Source organism: Acartia tonsa, chromosome 9 (genome assembly GCF_053477335.1).
Source record: "Acartia tonsa isolate MP-2025a chromosome 9, ASM5347733v1, whole genome shotgun sequence".
Taxonomy (NCBI): domain Eukaryota; kingdom Metazoa; phylum Arthropoda; class Copepoda; order Calanoida; family Acartiidae; genus Acartia; species Acartia tonsa.
The window spans coordinates 10,387,617-10,411,756 of NC_137268.1; the positions used below are offsets into that span (position 1 = coordinate 10,387,617).

Below are 24,140 nucleotides of genomic sequence, written 5' to 3' on the forward strand. Positions count from 1 at the left end.
AAAATTTAAAACACCTTAGAGGTAAAGGCCTCATGCTTGTAGAAATCATCTTTGTACTTTGTAATAAATTTCTTTTTATTATATCACTTCAATTAAAGTCTTTTGTTCTTGTTACAAGGTCTATAAAACCAAAAAGCTTTTATCTTCCATAGATGACAATAAAAGTTCGACGGCCTCTTAATGGCTGGTTAAACTGAAAATCTTGTCTATTGTTGATATTTGTATACACTTAATTTCTAGTGTATTGTATAGATTAACTGATATATATAAATGTCTCAGTGCGAGTGTGTGTAGAATTAGATGTTATCGCCTCAAATGTCAAGTGTTAACTGAGGGGTCTTCGGGCCGATCTTTCTTTATATACATGTGATCATCCCACATAAATTAAAGTTTTATCAATTGCTTATGTTGTAAATTATAATTCAGTGATTTCCATTATATAATTAGATTATACAAATAATGAAAAAATAAATAAATAAAAAACTTAGTTAACAATCAAAGCTTAATTTCGCCTAAAACGACTTTTTTACAACTAATTTTTAAGATTTTATTTCAAACGTTTCATTTCCTTTTTTGTGTTTTAAACGTACAGAAAATATAATTAGCATGTGTTAATTTAAAGGCGTTACTTTTGGCATAAGAAATTAAGTCGGTGGTTTTTAGGGCTTAGCGGCTCTTAATCCGTAACTCTTGGACTGTTTATAGTTACCATGGAATAAAGATAAAGTTTGAGGGGTAGGAATAGATAATAGGTGGATATTGTGAGAGTTTTTATGCATACTCTGATAAAGTATTTCTCAATGGACAATGGATGAACATATTGACCAATATCTGAAGACAATATTAGCAACCAAAACTGACGACAAAAAATCCCCTGTCACAATATCCCCGTATTTTATATAACCATAGGGGTAAGTTGCCGACTTTATATTATTGTTGTCCTCGTTATTAACCTAGCTACTCTGTAAAGAGGATTTGTCTGTCAGTACATCAAGATCTCCTACATTCTTTCAAATCTCAAATGTTTGAACTTTTTTTGCTACGCTTCTTATGGATACAATTGACCAATATGTGCAGAAAAAAATTAAGGTCAAAGAAAGCTAAATAAATGCTTATGGCATTTAATTTCTTTTACTCAGCTGTAAAAAAATAACAATTAAACAAAAATTAATTAAAATCTAAGTCTTAATATATTTTCTAAATTTGATAATTTTTAATCTCAATTATAGAATACTTATTATTTTAATGCTGAGAATTTTTTTTGTGAATATTTATATTTTTAGTTTTAATAAAAGAAGACGGTGTCCCTTATTTTTCTAATGAAGCAAAATATACCCTTCTACACCATAAACTATACATCACCCCTTCAAGATTAAAATGACCTAAACAAAACATATCAAACAAAACAAGGAGAATTATACCCATTATCAGCGCAGCAATTTCAAATTATTGCAGGTAATGTAATCATTTCGCTGAAAATTTGTAATTTGGGGGCGTTCATAAGAATATGAGTACTAAAAGAGAGAGAAGGGGGGAGGATGGGGATTGGTAGAAAGCGCTACAATCCTTATAAAGTAAAAGGATGTTTGTCTGTACCGAAGGATCTCGCTAACCGCTAAACCGATCGGGTTCTCCTTATCAGGGTAGCTTCTAATATGTCCCGGGAAGATTTATAACTATTTTGGGGGAGGGTACCACACATCTCCCAAGAGAAATCGCCCCTCGAAAACAATTGCCCCCCCCCCCAAAAAAAAAAAATTTCCCACAAAATTTTTTTTTGCTTTTTCTTTTGAAATATAAAATAAGAAATTTGGTTACCAAATTCGACTCCCCCCTCCTCAAGTGCCCCTAGTGGTCTCTAGGGGGGCGTAGCCGCTAGTTGCAGATAAGGGAATTTAGCCCAAAATTTTTATTTAAGTTGAAATGTTAAGGACCTCATAGGATTATTGCGCATTTACGAATAATTTTGGGGGAGGGGGTTTTCGGGGCGGGGCTGTCAGAAATCCCGAATATTCTAGAAATTCTATGTATTATAAACATATATAAGACATACGCATTTCAAATTATCTTAAGTAAATGCAAAATTAAATGTCCGACGACAAAAAAAAAATTTAGTAGCAATATTTTTTTTTTAAATCCACGAACAATTTTATAATTTTCAGAGGATTGCCTTAATTTAGTTGGAAGACTTTTACAATATCAATATGGGAAAATTTCTACTACCTTTATTGATGAGATTATTATTAAGAATAACTTTAAAGTTTTAAGTCAACAAGCAACTGAAGCGTAAGTTCATTTTTTGTTTAGAAAATTAATGGCCATACATTGTAACCAAAAAAGTTTGAATACTTGTTATATAAGCCATAAAAAGCAATTTTGTGCGACAGACCTCAGTTTTTTTTAGTTTGTATCAAAGACAGCAATGTTATACGGAAAAATACTTTGCTTTGATTGTATAAAAAAGCTCTGACAAATCTTGAGTATTTTTAGTCTTAATGTATGAACATAAATTTAGATATGACCTTTGGCCGCTAAGAGTTCATTTCAGAAATAAATATTTGTTATTTAACATTACTTGGATATTTTATTCTAATCGGCCAAGTCAATATTATTAAATTGATATAAACAAAAATGCAGGCTAACTAGTAGATCAACCTCGAGTTGTTATTATATTATTGAGGCCGAAGTTATTGACAGAAAGTCAGCTCGTAATAATATAATCCTAAATGCAAATAAATATGTTTTGGAAAACATTAATGCTTATATAGAGTGTACACTAGGATAAGCATAAATATTCAATAAAAAAAATCAGCTCTAAACAGATTAAACAACTATTTAGTATTTAAGCTTATGTAAATTGAAAAGATTTCCTCACATATTTCAAACCAATTTCGAATGGTTTTCTCCCAAGTACTTTTTGACCACATTTAGAAACATTTAGAAAAATTAATTATCATAGGTTAGGTTACATTAGGTTAAGTATGGATGAAGATTGTACTCCCCTCCCCCCTTTAGGGTTAGAGTCTCCTGCAGGGAATTGAAACACATTTTTTTCTTACAGATTAACTGAAATTATTTTTAAGAATAATATCTAGTGTACTACAAAAATCGATATATTACTTATTGGATGTTGCACCATATTTTCATGTACTCTGATAAAGTGATGCTCGCAGTAGGCTAAAATAACGATAGCCTCCATCCACCTCCTTTACTCCATCCCCTCCTCTCCTATTGGATGAACGAACTAACAAATAAATGAGGTCCATATTAGCAAGCTAAATTGACGACAAATTTTACCATGACAATATATCCACGTATATCCTATATCCATTACTACAACGATTAAGAGCTGGTTATTTCTGGAATTAAATCTAAATAAATAAATAGAAAACAAGGATGACAACATCCATAAGTAGCGAAGCACAAAAAATCGTAGATGGGAAATTGGAATACGTACAGGTAGATTTAAAAGGTTTTTACTAAAATCAAGAATAGATTTATTGGATAAGATAAATATGAAACCTTGTTTTATTTTGTATGATGACGATGGTCAAAGTAAATTATATAAAAGATGCTCATAACAATGGGGAAAATTATTTTGATACTGATATCCCATAAAAGTTTGAAAATTGGATCAAAATAAACAAAGATCTTGGGAAATATGTAAAACATATAAAAATAGCCAAAAACCTGATAAAAGGCAGTCTGGCCGCCATGGTTGTTTTCTTGAAACGACAAAAAATTTAATTTTTAAATCCTTAAAAACTTTAAAAATTTGGAAAATCGGACCATATACACTGAAGATATGGAAAAAAGTGTTAAATATATTCATAAATAGCCTAAAACCTGCCAAAAAGGCAGTCTGGCCGTCATGGTTATTTCCTTTAAAGACGGGAAATTTAATTTTGATATCTACAACTGAAAAAATTTTGAAAATCGGACTATAAACACTGAAGATATGGAGAAAAATGTTAAAAATATAAAAAAACAGCCTAAAACCTGCTGAAAAGGCAGTCTGGCCGTCATGGTTGTCTTCTTTAAAAGACGGGAAATTTAATTTTGATATCTATAACTGAAAAATTTTGAAAATCGGACCATACACTGAAGATATGGAGAAAAATGTGAAAAATATAAAAATAGCCTAAAACCTGCTAAAAAGGCAGTCTGGCCTTCATGATTGTTTATTTAAACGACAGGAAATTTAATTTTGATATCTGTAACTGAAAAAATTTTGAAAATCGGACCATAAACACTGAAGATATGGAGAAAAATGTGAAAAATATAAAAATAGCCTAAAACCTGCTAAAAATCGGTCCTACCGCAAATGATGTTTTATAGTCAATTGTGCTCCTTAATAATGGGAATGTTGTCAAAAAATTTCAGCATTCTATCTTTTATAGGAGCTGAGTAAATCCCATTTCCCCCATAGCGTAACGGACTGACGGACTGACTGACGGACTGACGGACGGACGGACAAAGTGAATTATAGAGTAGCTTCGCTACTAAAAATATCATGAGATGAGACTAAAAATGCTTTCTTATCATGAAAAGACGCTCCTCTACTTAAAAATATCTGTAGCTAATGAAAAATAATAAAAACTATAAAAAACAAAACAATTTCCAATCAAACACTGAACTTAAAAGGAAACTCTTACACATTAAAGTTTTGACTGAGGTAAAAAATAAAAATAAAAGATGCACTCTTCTCTTTTTGTACTTATTTTAACTATAAAACTAATGGCGTGCTTTGCTTCAGTGATTTTTAAATCAGAAATACACAAGAGATATTTACATGAAGGGGTTCAACAAAACTATTATTAGAATTATTTTTTTTCAATTTTAGGTATCTATCTTAGTTCTTTTATCAGAGAGGGAGAGGATATTGGACTGTAAATTACACTGGTACCCAAAGTTTTATAAACACTTCATCTCATTTGTTAGCTCAAAAACTTTGGGTTCTTTAATTGAATTTTAAGTGGTTGACTTATTATTAATGGTGTCAAAACTTTTCAATCAATAGTTACTTTCTTAAAACTATCCCATAAGTTAAAGAAAAACAGTAAGCTATTCGTTTTAGAGTATTAAAAAAGTTTAACAGTAATTAGAACATAAGAAAAGAGCAGTAAATAGAAGTTAAAAGAGTTTATTTAACCCGCTGAGTGACGCAGAATATCAGGAAAACTGAATATTCAAGCATTATGTATATTGTATATGAACATGTTCAACATAAGAATCTCTTTTTATGCGAGTGGGATACCCCCGCTACTCGCTATGTAAAGCTTATATGACCCATGGCCCCGAGGAAACCAACCTTTTCTTTGCTAAAACTATCTTAGAATAGCTATTTATCGCTACGTGTTATAGACAGATTTCCGCGGAGATTAAAATGAAAAATTGAAAGATTAAAACCAGTTTAGTTAACTCCGATTTCAATATTTTAATTTGGTGGAAAATTGTCTGTAATACGATGTTATACATGATTGATAATTCAGTGTGGATTAAGAACGGTTCTAATCCAGCGAAGCCATATTCTAAACATTTTATTAATAGATATATTTTTAAAATCTTAATAAAGAGGGAGAGGTTCTAATGAGTGGTTTAATAACAGAATAAGAGATGTTGCTTGTATAACATTTAAGCATTTGACACAGAATATGTTAATGATCTTAGAAATACATGTTCTTAGAAATCTAGCGCAAATCTTTCATAATCTGATATGTCCGTTTGTCACTTAAAGCTGGCCAATGATACAATTTCCAAATTTAATAATTAAAACCAGAGTTGTGGATCCGCATTGATTGTATGCGGATCCGGATCCTCCAAATTCGGTCAGTGCGGATCCGGATCCTTGACAATAAAAATAAAATCACCAAATTTTTCAAAAAATATTTGTTCCTTAATCTCGAAGCCAAAAATACTTTTAATTTTTAAGTCTGAACCTAAACCTTAAAGATTGGCTCTCATCACAAGAATGTCTTTGCAAGTGACTATTTTATATAAAGAGGACTATCCACGAATGAGAGCACATGATTCTAAGTACCTTCCAGCATTGATCCTAAGTATTTTCTTTCAGAATATGTATAATAGGTCACCATATATTATTAATATATTGACGAGAAAATTTATGTTTCACCATGTTTTTTTTATGTATTTTAATTAATTTTGAAAACTTTTATGAAGCTAATTCTTTTAATAAAATGGATATTTGATGATACACATATGAATACTCGTGTTGTATAGATTGTAAATTAAACCATATTAGCATTAATTTAAACATACATATGAGATATAGTAAATGTGCTTTTGACTTTTTAAAATTTTTATCATTTGACAACATGAACAATTAAAGACACCCCGAACTCAACAAAACGTTTGATAGAATTTTGACTAAAAATGGTGGACATTTTTTTACTTTTCTTCAACTTGAAGTGGTGAAACATAAATTTTTTTGTCAATATATTAATTATTAATAGTGACCTATTATATTCTGAAATAAAATACTCAGGATCAATGCTGGAAGGTACTTAGAATCACGTGCTCTTGTTCGTGGATATATCTCTTTAGGTAGATTTTTCCATTTTTCCGCATTTTTTCCGGATCCTTAGACTCAAAAAAGTGCGGATCCTTGCGGATCCGGATCCACAAATCTGATTAAAACTTTGCTGAATATCAAGATGTTAAATTTTTAGCCAAAGTTATTGCTGCACTATTTTGGGATAAATCATCCCTTTTTGTAAATTATAGTAAGACTGACAACTATAGACAAGTAACAAGGAAGCTTTTTTCATAATATTAATTGTATCTTTCAAAATATGATATATTATTGGATGGAATATACGTGGATATCATGTCAGGAGAAAAATTGTCGTCGTCAATTTCGATTGATGACATTAAACTTATATATTGTTCAATTCGTTCATTCCGTAGGAGGGGAGAGGAGGATAAGGTAAAGACAGTATTTTGGCAGGCTGCAAGTTTTACTTAATTAGAGAATATTAAAATTTGGAATCACATCCAATATATATTATATCCATTATCCTATTAAAAATTTAAATGTTAAACTTCTTCAATCGCTGATTTATGTAATTACTAATTACAACATATGATCTAACATTTTTACCATTAATATGAGAATAAAATATCTAGAATTAGCCGGGAAATTAGTTTTTTTTTCTTCTGCGGTTTGAGAAAAAGTGAATGATTATATCATCATGATAAGGAAATACAAATAATTAGACATTCTAAATTCTTGCACAATCCCTTAATTTGCAAGTGTAACATTAACATCATATCCATGGATTACAAAATTGTGTGAATCTATTCGTATCTAACTGAAAAAACATGAATAACAACATTCATGAAAGTAAAATAACGCTTGTAGAGTAAGAGTTAATGAACAGAAAATTAATATGCAAGTCTAAACAAAATTGTAAATCAATACTGGATACAGTAAATGAAATACTTTCATTTTTAGGATTTGATTATAGCGATGCCTCGCTTATAATTTTCTACTTTGTTGTCCTATGAATTATTATTGTGTGAATAGAAATCACCATGCAAAGATTGAAGCGATAGGACAATATTAACATATATAAAGACGGATGGATGAACCGACTCTAATTATTAAAAACTTTTTAAATAGGTTTCAAATAAAAAAAAAGAGGGATGGAGGAGTGTTGAAGGCAGATTTGAAGAATACCCTAGCAAAATATTGGATTTTACACTTAAATCGAAAATGCTATAAGCAAAAAAACAAGTATGTTAATATTCGAATCAAAACTTCTTTTGAAATTCTTTTAATCCTAATAGTTAAAAAAAATTGACTGTGTGAAAAGTATCCTATAGTATTATCAAAAAAACTTCACCAATACAATTGTAACTGGAATTTCCTTCACTACAAGTTTTACTCCGCCCACTAATTAACTTTAATACAAGTTTCATCCTTGTTTAAAATCTCCTCAAAAAATCCGTTAAGCCCATATTATCTACCAGCGTTTCGGAGCCGTTTTATTTTAGTGCGGATCCATGGAAATACGGCTCCGACTCCAACCTAAAATCAAGAAAAACTCGACATATATTTTTCCCCTATAAAAAAAAAATATTTTTTTATTTTTGACTTTTGAAGGTTTTAAAAGTTCAATTTTTGATAAAAATGGACTTGAAAAACTTAAAAAGGTCAATTGCACATGACAAAACAGAGTTACCAAATTATGTTTTATAAAAAATCTCTTTATTTATCTAGTCCGGAGACGGAGCCATTTTTTAACGAAAATTACGGCTCCGGCAAAATATGGCGGCTCCACGGCTCCCGGCTCCGGCACACTGTTATCTACTTATACCCTTTATGGTTATATAAACCCAGTAAATAGGTAGAGAAAGACCGCTATTTCGAACAATATTTTAAAAGGCAGAAGACCCAAAAATTCTTTCAGTTGTCATGTCCCTGCCTTATAATTCAGATTATATAGAGTTATCTCCCATTCTGGAATTCAAAAAAATATAAAAACAACATAAGGATTATGATAATTCTTAAATGACGTCATAAATAGAAGACAGGTCGCTTCAAGGTTATTCAACATATCCGAAAAAGAACCCATATTTGTGATGCAGCAAAGCTTTACCCTAAGAAATTCAACTTTTAATGACTCATTATATGAATGTTATGCACTTCCATACCGAATAATTTACAACTTCTAAATTAACAAAGTGGTCAGATTGTTCCTACATTTGATATAATAAAGAAATTGATCATCTACTCACTTAGTTATTATATTTATTTATGATATCCTAAAAACATATAAAATTCAAGAGTATATGTTTGCTACTTGGTAACCACAAAAATCTGTATAAACGATTGGACACCTAATAAAAGATGAGCAAATACTGTAGCGCCATCCAAATAATACCTCTTCCCTATCAACCCAATCTAAAAATTACCAGTACGGTACTTAGTTTTTTATAACAGGCATAATCCCTTCTTTAACTTAAACCAAAACGAATTCAAGTAAAAGGGGTAGTTTCACGAAATGCATTTGAACTTAATTTAGTAAACCGCATATTTTTTGCTAGATAATGAGTTTAACTATATTTATATGGCATATATTTGAAAGAATTTCAATTTTCTACCACGTAGTTTTTAAAATATCAAGACTTGAAAATCGTCTTTTTGTGATATATGCAATTTAAAAAGACGATTTTCAAGTCTTGATATTTTAAAAACTACGTGGTAAAAAATTGAAATTCTTTCAAATATATCCCATATAAATGTTTTTAACCAATTAACCAGGAAAAAATATGCGGTTCACTAAATTAGGTTCAAATGCCTTTCGTGAAACTACCCCTTTACGTAATTTGAGATTAAAGTGAAAGAAAGCACGTAGCCTATTAAACACCTTTTCCATTGAATTAATTTTTTTTTTTTTTTGGGGGGGGGGCGTTTTTTAATAGTACTCTATATTTTACCTAGTCCGTCAGTCAATCAGTAAAGATATGGGGAAATGGATATGACTTTTTGCATATTCTCTCTCTTTATAATTTCTTTATTATGGCAACTATACGTCTACTCTAAGTCTCACTTTATCCATTTGTCTACTCCATGATTTCTTGCTTCGCTACTTATGGATGTTGTTATCCATTTTAAAAATTTGTTTATTTACTTTTAATGTAAAAGGAATTTTATAATCGTATCAGAATATAACCCCGTGGGACATGAACCCTACGAGGATCTCTTGAAAGTTGCCCTAACCTAAAACCATAAAAACGTGTTTTAAAAGCGAAGCTTTTCTATAATTAGAGTCGGTCCGTTCGTCCGTCACAGAGAGTTAGCTCTTTTCGTTAATTTAAACAGGTTAGAATTGTCCTATCGATTCCAAACTTTGCATGATGATTCCTGTAGTAGTTAGGTACAATTTAGAAAGCGTAGCAACTCTATAATCAATACCAGAATGTCCGTACGTCTATTTGAAACATGTCGATTTTTAACTTTTTTGACAACAAATTTTTGTAAATTAAAATTATCCGATTCTTCTGATTTTTTGAAAACTGATTCCTATTACAACAAGGTACAATGTTATAAGCAAAGCATCTCTATAAACAAGTCCCAAAAATGTAAGTATGTCCTTAAACAGTATCATCTATTTATGCAGTTTTGCAACAAATTTACTAACAATATTGTTTGTACTGATGCATTAATATTCTGCTAATTCAGTTCTGACAATCTACAAGTTTTAATGTTCGTTTGTCCTTCCATTTCAGAGCTTCGCTTTTATGGATATTGTCATCCTTGTTTTATCTGAAATTATAATTATTTGGATGAGACTCAGTGCTTAAATTGCAAAGAGAGAAATTTTGAAACCTACTGTGGTTGAAATTAAAGCACCAATCAATTTCAACGCCTATATTTGTTTCAAATCATTCTCTATTATTCTACTATCTGCTTTCTACTTCAATTTATCCTAAAGTAACCAGTAATGACTGCCAGTTTCCGTGTTTGTCTTTCCTTATTATCAGTTTCTCCAATTATCCAGATAAAACTGTCGTTGTCTGTTGCTTCATTTCAACTTTCAATTTCTCAGGGAAGAAGGGGACATCGGACTGTAAATTATACTAGTACCCATGCTTTTATAAGCATGATCTCTTATAAATTGACTTTGAAACGTTGTGTACTTAAATAGAAACTTGATTGGTTGGTTTAAACCAGCAGAGTCTAAACATTTGAACAATAATTTTTATCTACAAAAGTGGTAGTTTTTTTTATCAATTTTTCGTCTTATGTCTTATCCATTTAGAACCTTGCAATTTATATTCTTGAAAACACTGCTTTTTAGCGTGTTTTTGTACTTTGTCATTTACTTAAGACATTGAATTATATTCTGTTTTGACAATTTGGGCAGGAAAGGACATTATGTAGAATGAAAGCCTATCAATAGGAAGAAATTAGTATCGTTGCAGAGGGTTTTTCTAGGGGGCTGCGCGAAGCGCACCCAAAATCTTTATATTGACCCTCATAATTTTTTTATTGTTAGTGTGTTAGTGGGGCCGGGGTGGATACATCCCCCTTGATGTCCACCCACTCACTCAAAAGTCAAGAAAGTGTCTCTCAATTTTAACATCCCCCTTATTATCATAGGTTTCTGGCTTTTTTTACTTGAAAGTCCCCTTGGCTATAAAGGGGGTGTATCAGAGGTGTGTAGACACTTGTCAAAGGGGGTTTAGAGGGGTTAAAATGTTATCATATCACAATAGAAATTTTGACACTTTTGGTTAAAAATGTAAACACCTTCTCCCCCTCCCCCCTTTATTTAAAAAGTTATAAATATTAAGCAAGCAACAAATGAATGATCTTGAAGGTTCAAGGAAAATTGCTGACTTAAGCAGAGGGGTTAACATGAATTGAGTACAAAAATATTAATATATATGTCAGGCATTTCTTACTAAACTTCTTTACGTATACAACAACTGTTCATTTTGAGAATACGTAAAACATTTCTTAGTCGTGATTTTTGCATTTCTTAACAGAGATCTAAAGGGATAGGACAAATCGCTAATAAATTGATGTACATCCCCAATGAAAATACACAATATTAACCCTTCTGCAGATAGAAGTTAGTGGTTGGACACTCAAGTTCCCAAAGTTTTGAAGTCAACGAATAAGAAAGCATTATTATTTAACTTTTGGAACTAGTGAATAAACTGAATTGTCCCCTCCCTCCTTGATTTCTTCCCCTATGAGTTTTAATTAAATGTTATTGTAATATTATGGCAATTCTTTACAGAACAAAGAGATCTAATACAGTTCTTCATAATAAATGTTGCTAGAATCGATTATTTCCAAAAAGCAAGAACTTTTAAGCAATAAATAAATTTTGGATTAACGATATGAGAATCTTCCAACGAGACTAAAAATCCATGTATCGATTTTTCGAAGCTATCACACCGTTAAATATACGAAAGCTTCGTATTTAAAATATATTAGACTTATTTTCAATTAATACAATGCATCTTTTAAGGTTACATAATCTAACATTTTTAACAACTAAAAAGTATTACAGTTAACCAGATAAGTTTATGTTTGAATATTTCCTAAATTTTACTATTTACTTTTTTAGAGAGCAAAGCTATTCTAAATTGGGTATGTCCGCCTATGGGAAGGATAGCTCTAATTAGAATAGTTTTATCAGTTTATTAAAGTAAAAGAATAAAGGGGTTAAATAAAATTATGTCCCCAACTCGTTGACCCTGTGCCGACTTTTAATTGGGTCTTTGAATATCATTCTTCGGAATTATTAACACAGGCAAGTCGCTACCAAAGAGCAGAAAGCAATTTTATAGCAGTCGAAAAGGGTCCCCACCACTGATTCCATGTAGTTGTTGGGATTTTATAAAAAAAAATCACGAATGGTCCGGTAAATATGAAATTATAAATCGTAGAAGTATATTTTGACTTTTTAACAAGAAAGCATATGACAAATAACGTAGGTACAGTATTTCTATTTTTATATAAGTTGAGCTTTGCTATTGTGGTCGCATGCAGCCTTGTTCAGTTCAAATGAACTATGATCACAATATTGAGGAACTTTGGCCTCTTTCATGATTTATCACTTTCATAAAAAAACTGTTTGATTAATGTTTGAAAGCGTACAGAGTAAACAATTATCAATTCTTAGATATTTGCGTCAATTTTGATAAGATTATTATGAAAAGTAATAATTTATTCTGAGAATTCATTCAAATAACATGGTAGGTAAATAAAAAAAGAAATTTGATATAAATATCAATATGTTCATCATAATAACTGAAGAGACTTTCTGGTGAAGATTATTCTTATATAAAAGTAACAGGATCTGTGTGTGTGTGTCTGTCTTTTCCGAAGAATCTCGCTAAACACTGAACCAATATGGTTCTCCTTTACAATGTAGCTTCTCATTAGCCCTGAGAAAGTTTACAACTGTTTAGAGGGAGGGTACCACCACACTCCCTAGAGAAATCGCTAAATGTTAGCACCACCCTCCGGCCTCAGTGGGGAAACCAACCCCCCCCCCCCCCAACCCTCATCTCGAGCGCCCCTAGAGGCCTCTAGGGGCGTAGCCGCAAGTACAATAATAGTTCTAAACCAGTAAAAAAGATTGTGTTTTAAAATGTTGCTGGAAATGACCCCAATATATTTAAATAAAACTTTCTTAATTAACCAAGGACAATGCTATGTACAAAAGAAGCGCAGCAAAGACAAGCTGACAGACCTTTTGTAAGTTGGACAGACCGACATACCTTCTAATACTAACAAGTATGATAACATCCACAAGACGCGAAGCAAATAAAAAACAAAGATGATTAAAAGGATAAAGTTACTTATAGAGCAGACGTTAAGTTGTCATGAAAAAGAAAGAGTATTTTACTAGATGCTAATTAGTTCAAAGAGTTTCACACAAAATAGCTGTCAATCTTAAATAGCAGCCGAGAAAATAATAACGTATGATTACGGACGGACAGAAAGAGGAACAAATTGAATTATAGAGTAGCTACACTGAAAACATTTAGTGTGTTGCATAACCACTTAATAATGATAAGAATCACATGTACAAACACACTTACTATCAGGGATTTTAAATGATAAGACAATGCACGACAAACTTATGTACAATGATGATAAACAAAATTATCCATTCTGTAAATTAAAGAGTAGAAATCTCCTCTAGAAAAAATGTAGTTGTCAATCTTTCAAAATTGTATTTAAATAATAAAGCAATCATAATACTAAAATTTTTAATCTTACGATTTTGACTAGATTAAATTATCTTATAAATTACTTTTAATGTTAAGCTCTCACCGAAAAAAATATTTGTTACCAACTTGAAATCTTCCAACTAGCTAAAAATAGATTGGATCCCCTTGTTGCGTAATTCTAGTTCATATGTCGGATAATGTGCTATGGGGCCCTCTGTGCGTAGCGATGCTACTCTATGACTTTAGTATGTTAATTCTTCCGTCCGACTGTCAATAACAGAGGTGGAATCTTAATAAAAATTTGCCCCACTAATCGCTTAGTGGGGCAAAATTGTTTTCGTGTTTTTGTTTATTTTTTGTAAATTTTTAATGTGATTTTGGTGGATTTATCACGAAAACAATTTTGCCCCACTAAGCGATTAGTGGGGCAAACTTTTTTTAAGAATCCCCCTCAGAACTATTACACTTATTACACTATATAACAAACTAAATTGCTTTCATGAAATATTTTTAAAATGAAGTTTTTTGCGCATTTAGAGGATATTTACTCGAAGGAGGGGGGGTAGAAAATGTAAAAAAAATTTCTTCAATAGAGAACTCGAATTTATTCGATGGTTAGAGGGATCTTAACGGAAAGACAAAACAATCTTATTACTTTATAGTTATTGATTGATTGATACCTCCAAGTCCAAATTATAATGTTGTTGCTGCGCTAATAATGTAAAAAATAATTCTCCTTGTCTGCTTGTTTGTTACTTTAATTACTGGCTGTGATAAACACATGAAGATTCTTAATGTTATCAAACTTATATTGCTTTTTGTGCAATATCCCCCCACTCCCTCAACCACTAAAAAATATCCTATTAAATAAAGTAGTTAGATTTCAAGTCTGAAGCTTAAAATCTCACAAACTACTAAACTCATTGGGTTCTTTATTTTAAATAAGATTCAAAGATGTCCTGTGATGGTTTTAGGCTATTTTTTTCTGCTTAAGTCTTGGAAAGTTATTTTTCTAGCTCCTTTCTACCTTGAAATACAGATCCCATAGAAGCTAGGTGCATTGCAGCTAGTACCATAAGTAGTAACATAAGGAAATATTTTAAACATGTTAGGTATCTTTTTGGTTTAATGCTTGTTTTCTTTAATTTTAACCCCTTCCAACTACATGAAAATGGAAAACCCTTTCTATAAAACTGAATTTTCAAAGTGAATTCTTACTAACTTTAATTTAAGTTTATATTGAAATGAGATATAATTACCATAGAAACAGTCAAGTTTACTACTTTTTAAAAGAAATAAGAAAATCTAAAAATATTCGAATATTAATGCCAACCTATAGAATATCAAAATATTGCGATTAAAATATTGTATGTATTAATTTAAGTGAATAAAATTCATTATATTACTGCTTCGCTTATTATTGTGGAAATGATTAACCTTGTTTGAACAAATGACAGCATCCATGAAAGCGAAGCTCTAAAACGGAAGGACAAACGAACATTAACTCTTGTGAAGTGTCAAAGCTGAATAAGCAAAATATGAATGTAAAGTTTATAAAAAAAAATTTAACAAAATTGATAGCAAAACTGCTTAAATACAGTATACTGTTAAGGAACTTTCGCTCCTTGTAGAGATGCTTCGCTTATAATATTGTACATTGTTCTCCTAGGAATCATTATTTTAAAAAATCTAATGAAAAGTATAATTATATCATACATACAAAAATGTTGTTGTCAAAAAAGTTAAAAACAGCATTTTTTAAATAGACGTACAATAGCTCTGGTATCGATTAGAGTTGCTACGCTTCCTAAATCGTAACTAACTGTTATAGCCTATACTTATAGGTATTTCCTGCAAAGTTTAAAATTAATAGGATAATTCTAGCATGTTTAAATTAATGAAAAGAGCTCTCCATTAAATACGTACAGATGGATGTACCTACCCCAATTATAGAAAAGCTGTGCTTTTAAAAAGTAAAGATTGAAATTAATTTAAGATTTGACCTTACCTCTCCCTCATTTTTATTTTTATCTCTAATCATTTCTTTCTCACAATAAGAAAACTGAGAAATTATCATTTCAAATATGTAACCGAACAATGGGAAATAAATTTCACTAAATGCATTTTCCTTTTGATGTTTGTGTCGCTCTAATAAAACTGTGCCCTGTAGCGGTCAGTTTGTTTCTGTATGAGCTTGACACGCTATGCTCTTTAAAAAAAAAGTTGATTGCATTTTTCTTCTAACAAAAAAAATTAATTTTAAAAATTTAAAGTTTCGCTAGATAGATCTTTAGATTGAAATAAATATTTCGTGAAATAAGCAGTTCAAACACTTGTAAAAAATCGTCCCTTCTTACTTTTTGATATTTCTAGCGGCTAAGCCCCTAGAAGCCTCTAGGAATACTTCAGGTGGGATGGAGAAAAGTCGACCCCATCCCCATTTTCATTTTTTGTTTTAAAAATAAAAAGATTAGGTATATTTTTCCGTGGGTAATTTGGATTGGGAGGGTAGAGATTCATAAAATAGTAGTATCCTTCCCAGGATCTATGAAAAGCTACCATGTAAAGGAGAACCATGTCGGTTAAGTGGTTAGCCAAATACTTAAGTATCCTAATACTTTTATATTAGGTTTAGATAGACTATAATTCTACACCTAAAACGGGAGTATGATGTAGACGCCTCCATCAACTTTCTTTGCCCAAAAGCACATGGTGTTGTATGAGTGCTTTATTTGCTAGAGAAAGACTAAATCTGCATACCTTCCTCTTTTTAGACGTTCGCGTCAAATTTTCAAAAATATTTATAGCGAATTGTATACCTAATCTAAGTATATATTATTCATAAATATTATTGATATTTCATATCCTATTATATAAAGTAGTAAGTTTATTATGTCTGTAGCGAAGGATATCGCTAACCGCTGAAACAATATGGTTCTCCTTTAAAGTGAAGCATCTTTTAGGTCCAGGAAAGGTTTTTAGCTATTTTGGGGGATGGTATTTTCACACTCCCAGTAAAAAATGACCCCTTCTTAAAAAATATTTTTATACATTTTGAAACTTAATTGATAATGGTTCGGTTAACTTTTTTTTCTTTTACTAAACAATTGCCCCTAGAGGCTTCTAGGGGGCGTAGCCGCTAGTAAAAAAATAAAGTGATAAATCTAATATTGTTTTTTCTTTTGATAATAATACCTAAACAATAAAATTGTGCTTTACAACTTTTTTTTTTTTTTTTTTGGGGGGGGGGTTGACAAGCATCATCAGCGGCGGTTTCCCTCATATACGGACCACAAACAAGCATATTTTAATGCTTATTTTAGCCTTAGTTAGGTTAGATAAAGGTTAACAAAGCTTTGCAGTTAAATAACCCCGCAGGAATTTATCCCCTACTCAAAATATTATTATTTTAAAAATATTTGAGGGGGGTGGGTGTGGGTCGGTTGAAAAGATAGGTTTGATTGAAAGCACCTCGTCAGTTTTTGTTGTGACATTGAACATGCTAATGTGTAACGTATTTATGAAGCGTTGCTACAGAAATGCTTAAATGATGTAAAAAATGCTAAGGCATGTATTTTTAACAAGGATGACAACATCCATAAAAGCGAAGCACTGAAACGGTAGGACAAACGGACATTTACACTTGTATAGTGTCTGAACTGAATAATCAGAATATAAAAAGTATAATAGTCGAAGCAAAATTGTAAGTAAATTTGTTGAAAAACTGCTTGATACAGGATAATGTTTATGGACATACTTACATTTTTAGGACTTGATTATAGAGTTGCTTCGCTTATAATATTGTTCTTTGTTGTCCCAGGAATCAGTATACCAAAAATAAGATCAAACGAATAATTAGATCACATAAAAATTTGTTGTTAAAAAAGTAGAAAAATCAACATGTTTAAAATGGACGTACGGACATTCTGGTAATGATTACAGAGTTGCTACGCTTTTCAAATCGTACCTAACTACTACAGGAATCATCATGCAAAGTTTGAAATTGATAGGACAATTCTAACATGCCTAAATTAACGAATAAAAGCTATCTATCTCGGACGGACCGACCCTAATTATAGAAAAGCTTCGCTTTTAACAAAATTTCCAAATTTTTTGTTTTGCTAGCGGGAAAATGTTAAGTAACAATATATGATTCTAAGAGATAATATGAATACAAGGAAGATAAATTATGTAAAGGCGAAGCACAAAAAAATATAATATAAAAACAAACATTTCTAGTATTGCACTGCCTTTGACATTGAAACTAATAATAAACTTTTGTTGATAGTAAAATTTCTCAGAATGTATACTAAATTACAGGATTGCTCAAAATTAAAAAGTGTTACTTATCAATATGGAATGATCCAATCATAGTGAAGTTAAGAGTCAAGAAAGCTTAAAATTTCAATTAAAACTTGGCAATAACTATTATTACGCTCTAAAGAAAATAAAGTTACCACATTGTTACAGGAATACAAAGTCTGAAAATTGAAGGGATGAGTCATTGCGTCTAATTTGCAATAATGACTCTTTGTCATAATGTTCGGAAATGACGCCCCATTTATTTATAGAAAAGCAGCGTTTTTCAACAAAACAAAAGTTATCATCATCAACACTGCCATTGATGTAATATGAAGAAGGTTAAGTAAAAGTAAAATTACTACCTAGGTATAAATGTACAGATCTAAACATTAATCTTGTGACATTACAGTCATTGACCTACAAAAAAAGGGCATAAAATTCATAAAAATACCTAAGCTTTCATTTCGAATGTCTGAATTTTTGTTCATTAAGTTATCGGGATGTACAATTAATTAGTTTACTTTAAAGCTTCTGTTTAAAACATTTATCATTTGTCTATACTCTATAGGTAAATAAGTTGAATTTCATTGAGTTATTGTTTTTTTTGCAAAAACTAGGTACCTAATAATATTGCATTAAAAGATGCAGTAAAATAATAAACTTTGTCCTAATGTTTATTTGAATATGTTTGAATAGTTATTTATCGCATCGCATTATTGACAGCTATCCACGGATATAAGAAAAAAAAAATAGGCATAAGATTAAAACTGGTAGGTTTTAATTTCATGATTTTTAATTCTACATTTGTCAAAAATTGTCTGTAATATATTGCTATACACGATTTTTTAGTGTGGCTGGGAACTGGTTCTAATCAAGCAAATATAAAACAGTTTCGCGCTCGTTGCCATACTGTACAATTTCTTGCAATTTAACAACTTTCAAAACACCCCTGAAAATTGTACAATAAATCGTCAAGTAGTTACTAACTGCAATCTTTGTGATCACACTTTTTAGAAATTAAAATCTAAAAGTTGCATAACTGTTTTTATCTTGGATTTTATGAAAAAAACTGTATCTAGGAATAATCTAGGGTTGTTTCAATTTAAAACTTTTTGCATCCTCAGTACCTAAATATAGCTTTTTACATACATTCATGAATTTTTTAATAATGAAGGATATTAAGCATTAAAATAGGTTAGCAAATTCCTGAAAGTATTTTATGAAGGTTCATCAAATATTTTACGAAACTCAAATTGTATATTCCTAGAAGTTGACCTATTTTTACAGGAAAAGTAATAAAAGAACAATTGAATCATAAAGTTTAAACGTTATATCAAAAAATTAAATTCTTTATAAATATTCTAATATAAGAATTACACATTAATTCATAATATTCCAACATTTTTTTAAACATTGAATACCAACAGAGTTATTATGAATTATGTTATCAAATAAATATGTAAGTTTTTGCAAAAAAAAAAGTTATTATGAAAAGTTTTAGTTCTGTTATTTGGCCTAGAAAATATTTGTCCATAATTAAACTACAGACTGCTATACACTCAAGGGTGAACTAGTAAACCCACCAATAAACATGATTTTTCACACTACCAAAACAATATTGGAAGTTATCGACTTTTTAAAAGTTAACACAGTTGAAAAACATAAAAAATGGGTTAAAAGGAGAAAGTTTTTTTTTTACAGAGTTTTGTCTATCTTTGAATCTAGATAGCAATGACACTAGAATTAAGGCCCAAAAAGGCAAGCTGTATGATATGATAATGTATGTGGTATGTAATGAACACCCGCTCAATCACGAGACATGTGCAAACAAAGTACATAAACAATACAATATTGGGAATACTTATTCTTTAAAAAATCTAAACCTATAGGTAATAATGATATATTCTATCTCCAAGGGCTTGGGAATCATTATATGAAACCACCTACTCTACAATTAGTTTATTTTCGTGCATCACTTCAAAATAAGAGTAAAAGAATACTTCAAGCTACCCAAGACATTTGAGAATTATGGATAGATTTTGTTCTCATTTCTTATTTCTCTTTCCTCCAATCATAATCAATGACAGTGTTATTTTTAAACTGCAATACATACCTTAAAATACAATTTAAAAAATCTTGGGTATCTTTATCATCCAAGAAATTCAAAAGATGGGGGGGGGGGGGAGGAAGTGACACGTGACTTTTTAAAACAAACCAAAACTAAAAGCCAAAGGGACTCCTCGTTTCTCGCCGGATTTTTTTTGTTGCCTTTTCTCGCCAAATTAAAATATAAGGAACGACAGGAATGTGGAAGGCTGCTAATGAAGGATAAGATAAGTGTGGTTTTACTAGAAGTATGATGGCGTTCAATATATTTGCACTAGACACTTGATTTGTTTTTAAATATTTACATATTTGAAATATAAGTGTCAAGTGAAAATATAAGGCAAATTTTTCTGACAAAAAAAAATTTTCTCAGATGATTAAAAATTGTCTAGTATGGCGAGAAAATGCAAAAAAAAAATTTGCCGGGAAACGGCGGTTTTCTCAGTTCCATTTTGTACCTCTTTAAAGCAACTGCCATGCCAAATTTAAGAGCTGTAGCCTGTAACTCTTTAGGTATTTAGCTGTGTTCCTTTGTCTTTTAGTTTTGGTTTCAAAATGTGTCACTTCCGCCCCCCTCCTTTGTATTTTGATATTTTGTGGGATATTGGATTAAGAAACACGTATCCAACCATAACCTATAACTAAATTGATTCGAAAAAAAATCGCAATTTTAGCTGAAAAATATTTCAAACCCTTTTCAAAGCAGTGACATAAAAAAAGTAGCTTTAACTAACCATCAAATATTAAATCCTACCTGAACTTTTAAAACAGCCAGCAGTCCAACAGAAATAATTTGATAACAGAAAGATACTGCAATTGTCTTTTTTCTCTTGCTTACTGATTCAGAATTAGATTCTAGAGTTGTTGTTGGGAAAGATTATTTTTCTCCACAAGAATTGACGAGATGCAGCAACAGGGTGCAAAAATAAATTGCAGGGAGTTTATAAATTAACTAAATAAATTCACAAAAAAAATAATTAAAAATTCCTCATGGAATTTTATCTTGTTTAAAAGAAAGGCCAATGTTTTTATTTTGCTCCATGTGCAGTAGGATGGGGGAGAAATCAGCTTCCAGTTTCTTGGATATTTTGACTAGAAATATCTAAGTCTTATAGATTGTGGTGGTGACTAGTTGTAGTAGTGAGACCAAATGAACAGTTATTTTCCATGTAACTCTTCACCTAAAGTAATAGTTCCATGAAAAGGATTGTAAAGGATTTTCATTTTCTGAGAAGCTATACCAATTGAAATTAGGAATGATAGTTGCAAATTTATTTAGGTCACTGAACCAGGCTATAGAATTTTGACAAAAGAAAAGCTTTGGTATCTCTAGAAGTTAAACATTTTTAGACTTAAACCCTACTGACATTTTCTTGTGGCTGCAAATCCCTGAACCTTTTAATGCTCCTGTGAATAATATGAATAATGAAAATCATAAGCAGAATACTTAGGAATACTATGTAGCTAAAATTATCAAATATCTTTCATGGAATTACCTTTATTTTAAAGTGTATAATTATAATAAATCAGCTAATTCAATTTGCACTTTGCTGTTATATTTCACTTACAACAGTAAATATTTATATTATAACAGCAACATTCAGCATTTTTTATTTTGACTGATTTTTTCCTTCCAGTTTTAACATGGAATGTCTATTTTGTGAGTTATAACAAAAAATTCAACAAACAAAAGTCTAATAATAATGATAATAGGTGTTTATGTAATAAGGGGGAGTGTTTTCTAGGTGCACTGTAATTTATTTATTGGGGGCTGCTGGGCTACATCAACAAGAGCAGACATGATGGTCTGCTAGTGACGTCACAATTATGGCCGCCATCTTGTTTTAATAATAGCACACATGCATCTTGTAACACGTGGACTCCAGGCATTTTCTTCTGAAATATAATTAAAATCATTTGAACAATTTAGGTATGTTGTAAAAGTTATCTAATTGGAAATTTATGATTCTTAAAATTCTCTTAAACAATACTTAAATTGGTGAGGTACAATGGTATATTTGAGGTTTTAATTCCCTTAGAAATTTAAGATTGAAATGAAATATACCTAGACTATTTATGATTGATAATATAGACTATTTGATCCAAAAATGATTTAAATTTCATTTCTTTTCTAAATTAATTTTTTAGCATTCAATTATATTTATCAAATAGTTTCTTGTTAAATGACAAAACCCTTATCAATTAAGATTGAAATAAACTTTTATTATAATAAATGATGAGTTATCATTTAATGAATAACTTTATTCAAACAATTTCAAGGTTATTTTTAACTATAACACGGTCATATTAACAACTTATCTTGGCAATCCCAGATTTATAGTTAACATCCAACAAAAGAATATTATGTTATCAAAATGTTAGTTGTTTGTTGGAGGTAAAGGGTGTGAATGAATAGCTTTAATATTCTAAACGAAAATTAACAAGATGGGATGTTTTCCCTTAAAGTGCCTTGTTGAGCACATAATCACACTTATTTTGAAACAAAATTTAAAATAGGTGGGAGGGGGGGGGGGAGTTTTTTTGTTTGTTTGTTTATTACTTCAGGCCAGGTTAAGTTGGTTTATTTTGGATACTGGGTAGTCCTACAGGTATTAGCAGGGTTAGGAATATAAAGAATAGTTTCTCTTCAAATTTCTAAAAAAAGTGGGGAGTGTTGCTCCGTCCCTCTTCGAAAACAAAGTACTAAATTGCTTGCTAGTCGATAAAAATAGCGACAAGAAAAAAGAAGTTGAAACTTAACATGATGGGAATAAAGGATAAGTAATGGTTGATCCTTCAAACAACCATTAAGGCAAGGCTTCTTCTTTTATGCCAATGATAATTTGTGGAAAAGATTTTGATATGATAATTTAAAAGAAAAGATAGAAAATTAAAACTTTAAGAAAACGAAAAAAGTGTGTTTCAGAGTAGCCATAATCAAAAATAACAAAAAAGCAACTAACTGAAATTTAATCAAGGGCTTTATAATTTATATATACATCAATATTAATGTCTATTCTATATGTGTTACACAGTTAGTGGAAGTTGATTTTAACTTGGGCTTATGTAAAAACAAGGATGACAACATCCATAAAAGCGAAGCACTGAAACGGTAGGACAAACGGACACTAACACTTGTATAGTGTCAGAACTGAATAATCAGAATATAAATGTCGAAGCAAAATTGTAAGTAAAATTGTTAAAAAACTGCTTGGTACAGAATAATGTTTATGGACATACTTACATTTTTAGGACTTGATTATAGAGTTGCTTCGCTTATAATATTATACTTTGTTGTCCCAGGAATCAGTATACCAAAAATCAGATCAATCGGATTATTAGATTACATAAAAATTTGTTGTTAAAAAAGTTTAAAAATCTACATGTTTAAAATGGACGTATGGACATTCTGGTAATGATTATAGAGTTGCTACGCTTTCTAAATCGTACCTATTTACTACAGGAATCACCATGCAAAGTTTGAAATCAATAGGACAATTCTAACATGCCTAAATTAGCGAAAAAAGCTATCCGTTACGGACGGACGGACGTATGGACGGACCGACCATAATTATAGAAAAGCTTCGCTTTTAAAAAGTCGACAGCATCCATATAAGCAAATCTTTACATCAGAAGAGCGGAAAAACAAACATTAGCTAACAAACATAGCATGAGAGTGCTTATATCATACAGTTTATACAGTGAATTATGGAGTAGCTTCGCTATCAAAAATTGCCTTTTGGAGCTATTTTTTCAAGAGAAGATTTTTCTTGTGAGGGTGCAGGTACCCATCGGTTTAGTGCAGAGATGTTCAAGGGGGAGGGGGAGGATGTAAAGTGGTGTTTACCCCCACTCATACTTTGAAACCCGCATTTTAGCCCATTCAAATTTTTAAAAAAAATACATTAGATTACCTTCCCCTCACATCTTTCAAAGCCCTTATTTTAGCCCCCCCCCCCCACCCCCATTTGAAATATCACGAAAATATTTTCAAAGATATCAACTAAAAA

The 24,140-nt window shown here is 30.8% G+C and overlaps 1 protein-coding gene across 5 annotated transcripts in view; it reads right to left on the reverse strand.

Annotated features, from left to right (window-relative positions):
• Aps (diphosphoinositol polyphosphate phosphohydrolase 1 Aps) overlaps nucleotides 1–22,028 on the reverse strand; it is a 31,798-nt gene extending 9,770 nt beyond the window's left edge. For 2 of the 5 annotated variants that reach the window (XR_013882388.1, XR_013882387.1), the window contains exon 1: nucleotides 15–326. Coding sequence is in view for 2 of the 5 variants with exons in the window: in XM_080171784.1 (XP_080027910.1) it covers nucleotides 15–49 (35 nt within the window). In the remaining 3 variants the exon portion in view is untranslated. Of the gene's footprint in view, nucleotides 1–14; nucleotides 332–15,730; nucleotides 15,888–20,884; nucleotides 21,312–21,626 lie in introns of those variants that run through there. The other 3 variants (XM_080171786.1, XM_080171785.1, XM_080171784.1) reach the window with 3 other exon arrangements.
• Between the last annotated feature and the right edge of the window lie 2,112 nt (nucleotides 22,029–24,140).